General features: G+C 38.5%; 1 protein-coding gene across 1 annotated transcript in view; it reads right to left on the bottom strand.

Annotated features, from left to right (window-relative positions):
- Nucleotides 1–729: 729 nt before the first annotated feature.
- Fmn2 (formin 2) overlaps nt 730–16,244 on the bottom strand; it is a 396,698-nt gene continuing 381,183 nt past the window's right edge. The window contains exons 18-19 of the mRNA XM_008847787.3: nt 3,517–3,598; nt 730–2,067 (exon numbers count right to left, since the gene is read on the bottom strand). Of these exons, the coding sequence (XP_008846009.1) occupies nt 2,041–2,067; nt 3,517–3,598 (109 nt within the window). The 3' untranslated portion in view covers nt 730–2,040. The remainder of the gene's footprint in view (nt 2,068–3,516; nt 3,599–16,244) is intronic.

Raw genomic sequence — 16,244 nt, 5'->3', positions numbered from 1 at the left:
AACTCAGAAGCAACATGACCATCTGACTCCTGCTACGATGACATCCCTACTTAATTGACCGTATCCCCTTGAACAAAACAATCCTGTCCTTAAGTTGCTTTTGCCAGGGAGTCCTATCACAACAAAGAGGAAAGTAATGACTACAGTTATCAAGGTAACTAACACCAGTTTTGACCTGAGACTCATAGAACAGATAGAGGAAAACGGTGCATTCTCAAGCCATGAAACACATACAACCAACAGAGTTGGCGGTTGAATTCACAAGGAACAGAAAACACAGTAAGAAAGGGATGCTTCGTGTTTCTGAGTATGGAGACTCTGGTCACTGAGATACATAATACAGAAAAATGAGCAGGTTTGGAAGGACACGATGACAACCTGAGTTTGGTCTTGCACATGATGAATTTTAAGGTATGGTATACATTCGGAAATGACTAGAAGGTTTTCTTGTGCTCAGGAAAGAAAACAGAGTTTGGGTGGAAAAAAATAAATGTTTTATCAGGATTTCCTCCTCAGGTGTCCTGATGGAGTTAAGCTCTAGAAACTCAAGTGTTGTTCATGCGGCTAATGCATGTGAATATGCAGACTAATTTATTTCCTAATCCTTCTCCCCACAAAAGTTGAATGTGATGCCTGCATTTTCTAAGAATTCTTATGCAATGTACATACAACCAACTCAGAAATATTTTATTATTCATTTATTTTCATATAAATTAACATTCTAAAAAATTGAAATAGAAACACTAAATACAGTATTGCACATAGCGATCTTTGTTAAATGCCCTATTACTTCATTGAAGAATGGTAATGTACACATTGGAAGGACAGAGGGACCAGAAGATTACAAAACAACAGAGGACCATGAAACCACTACTGTTGCTTTGCACTTAAGATACAAACTAAAAGGCAAGAGTTCATTCTTTACATAAATACAAGTATAGTTATGATTTAGAACATTATTTATCTTTTAAGTTGCCTTCCATAACTGGTTTGCAATAGCAATAAATTCTCCCCTTTTTCTACAACTGTAAATCTCAACCAATATTATTAGCAGCAATTTAAAAAAAGAAAAACTATTAATGTTATACAAAACCTCCATAATGCATTATGAGCCGTTCAAAGGAGCCTCCGAGTGGGAAACTTACCTATTTTTCCTGAAAGTAGAATGAGTAAAATCCTTTCCAAGAGTCCTTCAGAGAAGGATTCATCCTCATGTCACAACCACAAATCACCTGCTGTGCCACACGATGACAACCCGATCATGCCACAGTACTCAGGGAGGTATATTATGTAACAAGTCTAGGTAGCTTTGATTCATCCATTTATTTTCTTTTCTATTTTTATGATAACTAGTCATCAAAAAATAACTTTGACATTTTCACAAGCATCATTTATTTAAATTCATTGAAAATATCGAGTGAAACATTCTTTATGAAGTATCATAGTATATGAAACAGAGGCCTATCTTCTGACTTCATTTACCTCTGCTGCAGACAAGTTTTCCTAGGGTTCCCAGGGACATATTATGGAAAGCAACTTAAGAGTTGGGAAAGCATTGATCATGACATATAAATGGTACTTACGTCTTAAAACAGAAAGTATGTAAGTGAATGTGAAATAGACACAGTTCACCAGAAATAACATTTACCCATAAGTTTAAACACACTGCTGTGCAGTTCTGGTTGTCCATAGGAAGGAAGTGTTCTGTTGTAATGATGAAGAGAATCTCACTAAAGTAAACTGTAGGTTAAGGTTTAGCATGTTCAGAATTAATGCAGATACTGCTTCCTAGACATGCTGCTTGGGTCTGTTGGTATAATATCATAAACTTTTACAAAAAGAAAAGGAGCCCAATTCTCCACAGCTCTACTGCTTTTTGCATTTTTAAATGAGCATACAGTAAAATTCAACAAGTAACCAAGTGTCTAGAAAATATGAAGTTTATGCAGGAGGTTAAGAGGAAAATGAGGTTTCCTTCCCAGTCTCAGGTCAGGTGAACACTGTGGAAGTTGCTGTGATGACGCCCGTCAACTCCGGGGCTCAGGTTTTCATGCTTATCTTTGCTTTCTGAAATGGATACACCAGACAGATTTTTTTTAAAAGAGAAGGAGTTTAGAGCAGTCCAAGTAAGGTTGTTTCACTTACGTTCTCTATGAAAAGGTTAAAATATTAACCAATTAATTCAAGTAATTTCACCCCCCCCCCACAACTTGTATAGTTCTGTCTCATCTTTAAAAAAAAAAAAATGTTTTCATGAAAATCAATCACTAAATGCTTTGGGGGAAAATGTTTTTATAACTTAAATTCTAATATCTGTAAGGAAGTGTTAGCACAATTCTCTGATAACTGATCCCAAATACAGACACATGAATATACAAACATAGCCAGCAGGTGATTTCATGCTTAATGTGCTTTAATTATCCTCCATTCCATCTTCTATTCCATAGCATTATGATTGGGGTTAGCTAATAATCACTCAATACAGATTTAATACTGAATTTTCATCAGAAAAAAAATCAGAAGACAAACATCACTAGATAACGTTAATACAGAAAAATTGACAATAATTTCTACATGAAGATATAACTATTTCTTCACAGGGATATTTAATAAGTCAATTTGGGTTATGTTACCTAAATCTTTTCCATTTATACCATGACAACAATCTGCAAAATGCTTCAGTTTGGGCTAGAGAGACAGCTTGGCAATAAAGACTGGGCCCTGCTCTTGCAGAGGACTCAAGTTCAGTTCCCAGCTCATAACCACCTGCAACTCCAGCTAGAGAAGTTCTGACACCATCTTCTTACCTCCTTGGGCACTTGCACACACATGTGCACATACCCCCACACAGATAAACACACATACATATTCTTTAAAAATCTCAGATTTGAAAGCTTAACTTCTCATTTGAAACAGCACCTGTTCCTTACACTGGCAACACGTGATGATCTCGTCAATGAAACGTCTGCAGTACCAGAAAGGAGACTTTGTTATGGAAGTCAAACCTTTCTCACTGATGGTGTGCAACCTTGTATTTTATTTTAAAGGAGGGCTTGGTCAAGGAGGAAACTTAGAAATAGCTCTTTAAATGTTGTCCATGGGCCAGCAACATCAGTCTATCTGGGAGCACATGGCATTTCCGGTTGGGTTTTATGTAGTGAATCCCATGTCAGCCCCTTTGGGTTCAAATGCAGCCCTGGCCTGTGCGTTACTTATCATAGGAAAGGGCAGGATATCCTCCTGCCCCCCAGCAGTGGACACAGGTCACACAGATGTCCATACTTACATTTATCTTAATTCTCAAGTTTCAAATACCCAACATTGAAATTAACTCAATTACTAGGTATAGAGTAAAGACTTGAAGAGTAGACTCTTGGAATTAGAAACTCATTCTTTATCTAAACATAAGAGTAAAATAACTGAAATATTATCACATGAATTTGTATATATTGTGAAGTCAGAGTTCAAAATCCAAAGAAAATTGCAAGTTATAAACAAGAACAGTTCAATACTTACAATTCCAGAGTCATGTCTCGGTTTTATTTTATAAAGCGATTTTCCTTTTTTCTGCCTACACACTTCTTCAGCTTCTTTAACTCTGAGTTGGGGAGAATAAAACAACTTATTTAAACAGAAACACACGTAGATCACAGAAGCCCACTTTATAACTAGGGAACAAGTCAAGTTTCAATTTATTAAGGATTTAAATTATTGAGAAATCTCTTTTTCTCTTGCTCTCTCTCTCTCATCTCAAAAGAATATCACCTGACATTTGACTTTAAAACATAAACTTGGAGAAAGAGAAGCTCTTTCATGTGCAAGTTCTCAACTTGTAGGTGAGGGTAAAGGTCTTGAGATGGGTTCTATGACATAAATAAGATAAGGATTATTACATAAATCAGAAGCATTAGGATAATTAAAGAAGAACATGAAAGATTGCACATGGTCATTTAAAATCACTTCAGGTTCATTTATTATATCTTAATAATGAGTTTGATATAGAAAATGAACCTGGAGTCTTTTTTTTTTTTCTATTTTACTTTTCCAGTTTTATTAGATGGGGCCTTACTAAGTAACTCAGGCTGGCCTGAACTCAAGATCCTATTGCTTCAGCCTCCTAAGTGCTGGGATTATGGGGGTGCAACACCAATCTAGATAATATTTTTAATATTTTTCTTTGTGGATATACTCTAAGGAAAACAGCACTGGATTTATCAGAAGTACTACTTGAAAGAGGTTGCTATTGGAGATAAATTCTACATTATTTGACTTTGCTATTGAACACGATGATCATGAATAAAAGTATTACATTATGACTGCACACAGTTCTTCCAAAGGCCAGAGACTATTTCATTAAAAAATTCTTTACAAAAGAAAATAAATTTCTTTACAGAATAAAAGATTGCTAGATTGCTTACACTAAACAAATAATAATGAACCTGAAAGGTAGGGTTCAATTAATAAAAAGGGGTGTGACCAGAAGAAAAAATATCTGTCAGGTTAATTTATTTCTTGTTCTTGTGGTTTTCCTTAAGAATTAAAATAAGAGTATTTCTAGAGAAACTAAACATCTTGTGGCTTGACTGTAAGAAAATACACCTTATGCAGATCACATTTCCTGAAAGAGAGGAATGAATCTTGAATATGTTTCTTGGGCCCTGTGGCAAATGATCTAATGACAGAGAATTTATCTCCTATACAATTGACTCAGTCTTTCCTAAAGAACAGAATGTGACACTGATCCAGACCAGCTTCTCAAGTTTGATGTGCTAATTTACCTTACTGCACAGCAAGTGAACGTAATTCCTTTTAAATACAAAATGCCTGCTGGATGGGTAGTTATTAATTCCAGAAACTGGTGACAATTTAGACACTGCATTGTTACCGCATTTATTACTTTCTACCGAAGCCATAAATTGCCTTTAATCCTTCCTCCAAACATTTGAAGACAAAAACATTTTCTCTATAACAAACCAAGGACTGCATAGTCCCCATCTTCCTCTGAAATAGCTACCAGTAAATTTAAGCTTGAAGTATTTGGATAGGGAATTAAGAGAACTTTTTTCAGCATTTAGCAAAAGTCAGGATCCCCTTTTAAATTTGCTTGGAGTTCTTTAAAACATTTCATAGCATTCAAAAGAATGTACTTCACAAGTATCCAGATCCCCAAAGCATCCTCATTTTCTCTCTGCTCTACTTGCAGCATGCTTAGAACATATCTTGGTTAGGATCACAGGAAGCTAATTTTAATACAAACATGTTTAATTGTACATGAAAGAAAATCCAGTCATTCCTTATGGCAGAGCCCATGAAAACGGAGCAGGGTGTGCGTCAAGGCGGCGTCACAGGATCTTTTAGCCCATTTGTTCATTTGACAATCATTTATAGAGCAGTAACTCCAGGTCAGGCCCTGGGTGCAGCTCAGGTTTACAGGGACAATTAAACTCAACATCTATAGGTCAGAGGCACATAGAAGCAAGTAAATGACAGTGTGTGCTATGAACAACAACCTGAATCTGTATAAGGCATATATACAACTGTGTCCCAGAGAAAGTTTCTGGGACTGGTGGGCAAGGGTTATAAAAATCATTCTGGAGTATACTGATGGCAGAGACTTGTTTTTCAACAACTGAGAAATCTCAGTTGTTCATATGTTTAGAAAGGGAAACTGAGATTGATAGTGAAAGAAAAGAAATACAGCGCATCGTGGTTGAGTAAGAGTCAAAGAGCACCATACTGAACTTCAAGGACTATAAATATCCCCGTCTTCTCCTGGCCCACACCACCAGAGGCTTTCTGACTTATGCCTCAGTTTCTGGGTGCCAGTCTCTGCACCTCAAGTAGTTTTAGATATGCATACATTAGTGATTTGTGGAGCTGGAGAACTGAGTACCAAAATTAAACAGATTGCTTTTCTTCTTGGTGTACATAAGATTCATGGAGAATTTCCTTTAATGCAGGTCTCTAGATCCACTCATATTTTAGTACTGAGTCTCTCAGGGATATATGCAGAGATAGCATCAAGGAGAATGTGACACAGGGAGCCTGTGATCACTACTCTGAGAAACAGTGCTCTATAAGTGAGATACGAACACTCTGCCTGAACCTAGTTCAAAGAACAGCAACACTTCCTTGCCTGTCTCTTATAGAACAGCAAGGAAACATGCTCACTTCCACACTCTATGATTCTTCTCACTCCTGAGCTGAGCAAATGTTATTTCTACCAAATGCCAACCACATTTCAATATAACTTTAATAAGGGACTTTTTCCACACTGGAGTTAGGAAAAAATAATGTGTTCCCAGAGTTCAGATTTGCTGCCAGAAGTAGCAGAAATATGAAAAATGAGACAGGAGGGGCTGGGGATGTACCTCTTACTTACCAAGCATGCCCAAAGCCCTCGTGTAACCCTAGGCCAAACATGGTGGTACACAGCCTATAATCACAGGACTTGGGAAGTAGAGGGAGGATCAAAAGTCCAAGATCATCCTCTGCTACATATTGAATTTGAAGTCAGCCTGGGGAATATGATAGCTTGTCTCATGAAGAAATAAAAAACAAGAAGATAAAAGAAAGGCAATAAAAGACAGGGAGAGAGGAAGCGAAAGGAAAGAGAAACAGATAGAGAAACGTTCAGAAAGACAGACAGGGAAGGTGTTGGTAAGAAGAGGCCTGAGCCAGCTGTTCATAACAGTGCCTTGCGACTTGAGCTATTGGCAGAATCCATCACCTGTCATTTTAGGTCTAGTGTGTAATTGCTGTTGACCTTCAATCTCCTCTCTCTTCTGCCTCAACCCTCACTCAGTGCAGCCAAACATTTCCAAAACAAATAGGAGAAAGATGCCAGGAGGAGAAAATACTTCAAACAATAAATCAAACCCACCAATTTGTATTAATCCGCCCCAACAATGTCTTAATTGGGAAGGAGGAAGGAAATAAAAGGAGAGACAAGACTTGGTTTACAAAGAGCAAAGGCAGTCACCACAAACAGGGGGGTACACTGAGCGAAGAAACGCTGGCCCCAAACCAGTGCTTCCAAGCACTGCCTGCACTTGAGTTCAGTGTTAAAGCTTCTTCTTCTTCTTCTTCTTCTTTTTTTTTTTTTTTTTTTTACCTTGGGGAGAAAAGGGAAGAGTACAGGGGAGCTATGGATATTGTACAGAAGCACAGACAGGTCTTATGCATGACTAATGACAACTTTTTTGTAGTTTTTGAGACAGGGTCTCCCTATAGCCCCTGCTGGCCTGGAACTTGCTATGTAGAACAGGCTGGTCTCCATGTCACAGAGATCCATCGACCTGCCTCTGCCTTCTGAGTGTTTGGATTACAGGCCTAAGCCACCATGCCTGGCAGAAGATGTATTCTCTATAATAAGGTTATATTCATAGAAATGGGGACATGGACAGCTAGGTTATTTCTTAATTAAGATTTCACTCTCTAAATGAATTAAAAGGGTGGTAAAAATTTTAGGATGACAACTGTGATTGACAAAGTCATTTAAACAGTTGTTATAACCAATCAGCAATGTAGATAGTGGAAAGAAAATGTATGTAGATCAAGTCACAGGATAAGAAAAAGAAACTCCCCATTCATCATTTTTAGTGATTTTGCAACAAAAAACATAAATAATTCAAGAAGCAGGGACTAGAAAACAGGAAATGGAACATTATCTTTTAAAAGGAAGAGAGGGCTATCAGATGGTAGATAATGGTTATAAAGTTTTATGTTAATATTTTTCTATAATATCTTGGGCTCTGAAGCTTCAAAGACAAAGATGCTGCTGCAGAATGTATTTCAAAGGTGTTTCTTAAAAAGAGGACTAAGTAGTCAAGGAAAGGGTCGTATTTTCCATGTTTAAGAGAGCATTCAATTATGGGTGTTACTAAAACAATACGAATCAGGTTTGGCAAACAATAACCAATATGGGTAAAATGAATTTTGCTAAAATTTGTGTCTAAAAGTAAGATTTGGGTGGAGGGAGATAAGGGTATATGGGGAGAGAGAGAGAGAGAGAGAGAGAGAGAGAGAGAGAGAGAGAGAAAGTTTACTTGGTGGCTCATGTTCACCACTGGACATATCACTATTGTTACATGCTATGACATAGGGTCACCCTCCTAAGGCAACCTAAGTTATACAAGGTACCCGGGATAGACTTTGTTTCCTTTGTTAGTCCTGTATGCACGTTTGACTTTTTTTCTATTTTGTCCTAGGATGACAACTCCAAACTCTTCTCAGTAGGACAGTGAGTCTACTTTAAGTCAATCCTCTATCTCTGTATAACTGTGTCTATCATCTCTAATAGAGAAAACCAGATAATTAAACTGACTTAAATGGTACCTTCAAATAGAATAATCACCTGTAAAGGAATTACAAACTCCTAATACATTTATATGGAATCTTGATTCCTTTTCAAAAAGATTTGTCTATGAAGGCAGGAAGAGTAAGTCAGACATCCTGCAGTTGGGGCTACAGGTACTTGTGAGTTACCCAGTGTGGGTGTTGGGAACTGAACTTGGGGCCTTTACTAGGACAGTAAGTGCTCCTAACTGTTGAGCCATCCCTCCAACCCTAGAATCTGACTCCTTACCTACAGAGAGCACAAGTACCAGCACCTTCATTTCTTTTTAGGGTATTATGCTTAGGAATTATTATGCAAAGGAAATTTGGGTCCAGGAAAATCAGAATATTTTTAAGGTTTACAATATCATAAAGAACACAGATACGAGTAAGAGACTTAAAGCTAGCTGTTAAATTCTCATTCTTACTTCTATTCAAAACAGACGAAAAGTGTCTCAAATCCATACTAAAACTGGATTAATTTCCACTAAATGCTAGTCTTACTTAACAAAGGAGAAATTTCTCATTTCTGGTCTAATAAAGATGCATTGTTTTTTCCTGCACTCTCCCTAGTACCAGACCCATTTATTGTCAGGCAAATATATACAAAAAGTTCACTGTGATTAAGCTTAAAAATAGTTTGTGAGATGAAAGGTGAGATAGACTCAGACACAGACACAGAAAAGAAGCCAGACAACCCTGCTGCCCGCGGAGAGAAGAAGCTCCATCCACCTTCTCTACAAAAGGCCACGCTGGTCACATCTTATCAAGAAAACAGATATGCTGTCTTCATCCAATCGGCTGGGAAAGGCAGCTGCTAAGCATCAATAATTTTCTCTAAATAAGTATCAGTGGCAGTTGAAGTCATTTTCCACTGGCTCCAACCTGGCCCTTTGGAAGTAACCTCCTTCACTTCTGGAGTGAGTATTGAGACTTGTGACTGTGAGAGGTTCAGGTAGAGTCTGGGGCAGGCATGTCATAGGTTTGAGATCCCTCCAAGGAGAGATAAGCCTAGTAGAGGCTAAGAGCCCATGTAAGTTCCATTCCTGCTACTTCAGAAATCACTGTACCAAAACATAACTTTCTCAGGTTCGCCAGCAAGTTCAGAGAAGAAAGGATGAGAGACAGAGACTCCAGTCAAGCCTGGTTGACATGATAGCTTAAGATTTCTGGGTCTCTTTTCAGGTAAAGACAAAAAGGGGCATAAAATACCTTGTCAAATTAAAGGTTATTTAAGGAAGCTTATTTCTCATTCTCTCTGACCTCCTTTGTAACTCAAACGACATCAAATACACTCATGGAAAACCACCAAAGCCCTGAGAGATAAAGAAAATAAAAATCATCCCCAAAGTCACCGATCTGGACTGTTAATAAAATAACTTCAATGTCCTCCAGCACCTACTGCTGATGTGCATGTTGATCCTTTTTCAGCTTTTCAGAGAAATCATTGCATTGACCCACCAGTGTTTATAGACAACAACAAGAATGAGTTCAAAGTAGATTCTAAAAGAAAGAAAAGCAGGCTTTCAATAAACTTTTTTTTACATATTTTTATGTATTATTTTTTATTTTATGTGTATGAGTGTTTTGAGTGCATGGATATAAGTACACCAGTGTCATGTGATACCTGTGGAGGTCAGAAGAGGATGTTGGATCCTCTGGAACTGGAGTTATAGATGGTTGTTAATCACCATGTGGGTGGTGGAGAGCAAACCTGGGTCCTCTGCAAGAGCAGCCAATGCTCTTAACCTCTGAGCCATCTCTCCAGCCAATTAACTTTTGTACTGCTGGTACAGAGTCAGGATGGCAGAGGTTTGGCTCAGCAAGGGACAGTTAGTGAAGATGGGCACCATGCTGTGAGGTCCAAGAAAGCATGGCCACATCACAAAGGAACTTAGCCCAAAAAGGAGACCTCACACATATCATATTTTATCTTTCTCCACCTGAAGCAAGTCTGCCATTTCTATCAACAATGGAAGTTATAGTCTGAGGAAACTCGAACTCCAAATCTAGGATTCAAAACAGATATGCAGGTATATACTACTGTTCCGTACATAATACTATGCATGTATTTTCATGAACATTAAGACAAAGAAAAAGCCACACAGTCATACCCACAGGCCACTCTGATGGAGGAAACTACTGAGCTGATGCTCCCTCCTCCTGGGTGTGTCAAGTTGACAACCAAGATTAGCCATTGAGATGCTGTGCGTCAATGCTTCCTGAAACTATTTCTGTGGGATATATACAGGTAAGGAGAGATAATGGAAGCATTCATGTATTTTGCTTATATTTATTGATGTGTGTATTCATGTGCATGTTGGTGTACATGTGTGTGTGTGTAGGCCAGAGGTCAACTTCGAGTGTCTTCCTTTATTGCCTTCTCCCTAATTTGAATCAGGGTTTCTCATTGAACCTGAAGCTCAGCATTTCAGCTAGACTGACGGGCCATCAACCTCCTCTCACCCCCACCACCTGCCTGTCTATGCCCCTCCCAGTGCTAGGATTACAGACACATATCTTCAAGCCCAGCTTTCTACATGCATGCTGGAGACCTGAGCTCAGGTTATGAAGCTTCTACAGAAAGCATTTGACCCACTGAACTATGCTTCCAGCCTCAGGAACATTTATTTATAAGAAGCCAAGCTAAGCCAACTGAATTAATTCCTTATAGCCTGATCTCTTTCTTGGTTGTCAAAGATTGTATAAAATTCAGAATATGGCATTTTATGGATAAATCACCTCATCTGTCTTGTCATCCATGGTTCTTCCCCAAAGCTTTGGAGGGGCTATGGATAAGAAAGATGAATGAAGGTTGCTGTGTGCTCACTTATAAGTAAAACAAAACAAAACTTCACATAGAGAAGTCACCATTCACATCCCCCTCCTATTTATTCAGAAGGATGTCCATGCTAGCTGGCAAATCATCTACTCACCAGCTTTCCTCTCCTTCATTATCCTCATTACTCTGAAAAGGTGACTAAGTCTCCAATTCTTTCAACCCTCTCATCCTGCGATCCTAAGGGAGCCTCTGAGTGTTTTCAGCTGTTTGGGCATGCTTCCTTAATCCCCTTGGCTGCTTTTAACTTAGGAAGCTTCTCCTTATATACTATTTTCCCCCTAGGACTCTAACCTTGACTACACGGTTGTTTATTGGACATCTCCACTGTAAAATTCTACCTCTTATTTATGTATTAAAGCTTTTGGATCCGTACCTTTTGCTTTGACATTTAACACAAACTCCAGTTCCCTTCTTACCCACCAGGGCCCTGGTTAATAACATAATTAGTCATAACCGTCATCCAGTCCTCAGATAAACTTCTGAATCCTTTCTCTCTCCTTCATCACTTGTTCCATGTACAAGTTCTGTTTTATTAATTATTCCTCCATAGAGATTTAAAAAATACATCACAATCACCTGTTTGTCAGGCCTCCTAATGTCACTTAGACTATTGCCCCATGTTGAAGACTGGCTTCCACATTGGTCCAACTCATCCTTCAAAGCAATGAGCATCAACTGAATCACTTACCCATTTAGCAATAAAAAGTTAAATCCTCTGTCATGAGGTAGTCAAGGCCACGGACAGTCTGGCTCCAGTACATCTAATTTCTCATTATTCTTTACAGTGTTTCCTGGGCTCCAACAGTACAACCCCCCCATTTCTGTGCAACAACCTTGCTAAGTTCTGTTCTCTTGGGACCACCATTCTCTTTATCATCTTCCTCTCCTCTATCTTCAGCATAAGTTAAAGTAGCTTCCCATAGGAAATATCTCTAGGCATGCTTATGCATGAAATGTGAATGCTTTCATAATTTGTTTTGCAGATTCTATTTTATTAAACGTTCTATAGCTTTACAGCTATCTTTTCCTGCTGAATAGTAGTTTGCTTGAATTGACTAATGATGAATGGACATTTTTAAGTTCCAAGAGAACAGTATGAAAGCTCACACATGTAATTATTACCAAGACACTTAAACAATAGCTCATGTAGTGTGTCTCTAATGTACAACAAAACAATGATGAAATTATAATTAGAGCTTTGTTTACTATTTCTTGATTTTGCATCTTTTCAGGTTTTGATTTGGCCTTGGGTTTTCTGAGTCACTGCTATAATTCTGTCTTTAAACAACAATTAAATTGGAATAAATGCACACAAATTCATGAACTAGGGATGATAGTGATTGACTTTGTGTTTAGTATATGATCATAAGAAGATAGTAAGGGATCGTGACAAACTTATCCACTCACTCCTAGGCTTGCAGAAAACATAAATGGATTAACTATACCATGTCTTCACTTCCAAGAGGTGCTTGGAGACTCTCTCATGGGTAAACTAGATAAAGAAAAGATGGCTCATGACAGGATCCTTGGATATATATTTGGGCATAGTAAATGCTTATGCTCAAAGAAGATCACAGGGTAACTTCATATATTACATTCTTAAAAAGTTGTATCCTACAACTCTTAACAAGGAAAATGTGTCACTGAAATCCAAAAATTTTAAAAAGAGAAATTACTGAGAACACAGGTGTTCATCAGATAGCGCAGACATGTTCTGTAATTGGCCACATTTTGAACTTGAAAGCAAATGTAGGAACAAAACGCAATGAGCAACAGGTAGGGAAGAAGCACGGAAAGTGGCTGAAAAAAGAGAAAGGCAACATTTCACTGGGAAGATCAAATTACCACCACAAAACTTTGATTCAACTTTCCAAGAGGAATTATGATTTTTGAGACAGGGTTTCCCTGCAGCCCCAGCTGGCCTGGAATTTCCTATGTAGATCAGGCTGGCCTCAATCTTAAAAGGCCCCCTGTGTCTGCCTCCGGAGTACTGGGATTAAAGGATGCATTTTTGACATAGTTCTATAAGAGATATAAACTTTAGTTAAGACAAATGTAAAAACACAAGTTACAGAAAGTTTTCTAGGTTTTTTTTTTTTTAACACAAGCATTCAATCTAAACTGACATGAAACTTTAAATCTGAAGTCAGTGAAGTCATCTCTGAGTAGTTGAAGGTTGACAAACACTTCAAGTATGCTATGTTGTTTGGGGTGATCTAATCTGACCCAGAGTTAGAACACTGAAAGGTCTAGGAAAAGGTTAGTGAATGTAGCTCCTCCGCAATCTCAAGTCAAAATGCTCTTGACTGCAAAGCAGCTGGGGCCTCACCCAAGCCCCTGAAATGCCAGCCTTCCATGCTATATAGTAAAGCACACATTTGCTCTTGGTTGATGATGAGGAGCAGTGAGGCTCAAGGGTAGCAGTGTAAATGAAAGTCCCCAATTCCATTCTGTCAATCCAAGAGCATCCTGTCTCAAACTGTGCACAGGAAATGTAGACAGTTTGATGTTAAAATCTTCGGACAAACTTACTAAGAAATCTGAAGGGTGCTGCTTGCAACATTTCCCACAACTGTTTCGTTGCTGCAGTGGTAGGGATGAATACCAGTGTCTCTTGCATGTCAGACAAGGACACTAACTCTGAACCCACAGCCATTTTTCATTCTTGTTTTTAAACTGTATTTTGTGACAGGTTCTAGCTAACTTGTCTACTCTGGACTTAAACTTGTGATCTTGGTCTCCTATGTAGCTGGCATTATAGGTGCGGGTCACCACATCTCACTTTATCACTTTTTGTGGTAAACTTTACTGGATCTAAAAATTCCAAACTTTGTGTCTACATGTATGCTTAGATGTTGGAGATTCTCATCACATTCTTTAAATCTCTGACTTGGGAAACAAACAAGCATACAAACTAGGCTATTCTAATGGATCTCTTTGCTCCACATTAGATGTGGATTTCCATGGGGTTCCCACAGCAGCTCAGTCTATGTGCCCATTCTTTGTGTCCTATAAGAAAGATCGGGCACTTTTTTTCTGTACACATTGAGGAGGTTTTAGATTTCCATAAAATGTTAAAGCAATAGTCACTAGTACCAGAAATAAATGACAGAAAATAAAAAAAGTAAAAAAAATTGTATTTGACAGCAAAGTTCATCTTTTATTATAAGAAAAAAATTCTGTTTACTACATTGACATTTTCATGCAAACATCCTTTTACTATTTCTACCTGTATTAAGATATGTGTGCATGTTTATGTGTGTGCATGTGTATAAGTGTGTTTTGAACCTAAGGCCTCATGCATACTAGTCAAACAAAGATATTTTTCTTAACCTTAGGGATTTTTCTTTTATTTGCTTGTGATTCAGGAAAGTTTTGACGATAACTAGAGAGATATAAGTTAAGCTCTGTTGTAACTTAATCTGCGGTTCTCATTTTGACACTTGTCTAGCAAGGATGATATGCATAAATCTTTTGCATCTTATTTTCTGAAAGTTTTGGTGTGAAGGCAGGCAGGGACAGTTAGACATAGGAATTAGATTATAGTGACTTTATCCCATTTCCTCCTTGTAAAACTCATAAAAGAGTACAACAAAGCTATTTATATCAGAGTGGCTTGGAATTATGTGAGAGGAAGAACGGCTTAATTAAGAATGAGATGTGGGAGATACGAGGCAGGAATGGATCAAGAAAACACACTTACTATGGGAGAATAGGGTCAAAAATTTTTCCTTTACTCGATTAGTCCTATCTGCCTACAAATATGTCTTTTATCTCATCAACTAAAAACAAAACAAGCCCCTCAGAAAACAAAACCTTAATCTACCTCCCCCTCCAGCTCTCTGTTGTTTTTTCACTGGGATCCTTTGCATCTACAAGTTTCTCCAAATAGTTGCTTCTGGTCACTGCCTCTGCTTCCTCTGCTTCCATTTAATCATCTTTCTCCCTAACCACTTGGCACAGTCTGCACTTTTGGATGTCACCAGTTCCTCCAGGATCCTGAATCCAAAGGGCAATTCTCAGTCCTCCTGTCCTCTTGCTAGCATAACAACATCACATGGTTCTTACTGTATGTCACCCTTCTCAAACTCCTGTCTTTGCTTGGTCCACCAGACTACCCTCTGACCCCACCACTCCTTCCCCCAACTCTGTGCCTTCTCTCCCCTTGCTGGATGGATTCCAGTCACTTTGGACTCCTTGTTAAATGTGCTTTTCCATCAGCCTCTACTTGCTCTTCCCTCTGTGTGGGAAATTATTCTGCAGATTTCAGTTACTTTATTCTTTTACTTTCTCCAAGTCCATGCTTTATACATATTACCTCTCAGACCCTATCTGGGTAGCTTAGATCAAACGAGCACCCCCTAACTCTTCCTTTCCTGAACACCCATTCTGGTTATCATCAGGGCCCTAGTACATACTTGGAGATGTTCTCTCCCTACGATAGAGGAAGGTCCACCAGGGCAGAAATCTGTTTTTCTTCTTATTACTATTTCTTTTGCAATTCTAGTCACATGTTGAATGACATCAGTAAAGTTTGTTGACAAGTCTTAAATTGAGAGAGAAGAATGCAGATGTGGTGTTCAGGGTTTGGAGAAAGCAGAAGGGAGAGGCGGGCAGCACCATGGGCAATACACCAAAATGAAAATTTGAATAAAATCATTAATGACTTATTTTTCCTCTCATGTCTCCCAAGCTGTGCCCTGGCTACCCACTTCTTAGGAAATGTGCCTTAGGCTTCACTGCTGACTTTGAACAGCTCATCTTAGAGAATTTCTCCCAGAGTAGGAGGAGCGAAGGTTAGGTCTGCTGATATTTGGTGAGAAGCTGAGACATATAACTTGATGTAAAAAGCCTGGTACAGAATGGGACAGCGGAGCTGAGAACATCAGGCAATGAAGTCCAGGGGGAACAGGAAACCAAGTGAATTAGAAGCACTCAAAGAAACTCCAAAGCAATTCAGAGGGGTAAAGACATGCCAGAGCTGGGGAAAATGTAGAAGCATCTTCATAATTAGCCCTAAAATTTATTAGGGAAATTTATTAAGCGGAGAAGAGATGGAAATATC

The sequence above is a fragment of the Nannospalax galili genome, unplaced genomic scaffold (genome assembly GCF_000622305.1).
Source record: "Nannospalax galili isolate Female #2095 unplaced genomic scaffold, S.galili_v1.0 scaffold604, whole genome shotgun sequence".
Taxonomy (NCBI): domain Eukaryota; kingdom Metazoa; phylum Chordata; class Mammalia; order Rodentia; family Spalacidae; genus Nannospalax; species Nannospalax galili.
Note: the sequence above shows the minus strand (reverse complement) of the source record. Positions and strands in the feature narration are given on the sequence as shown.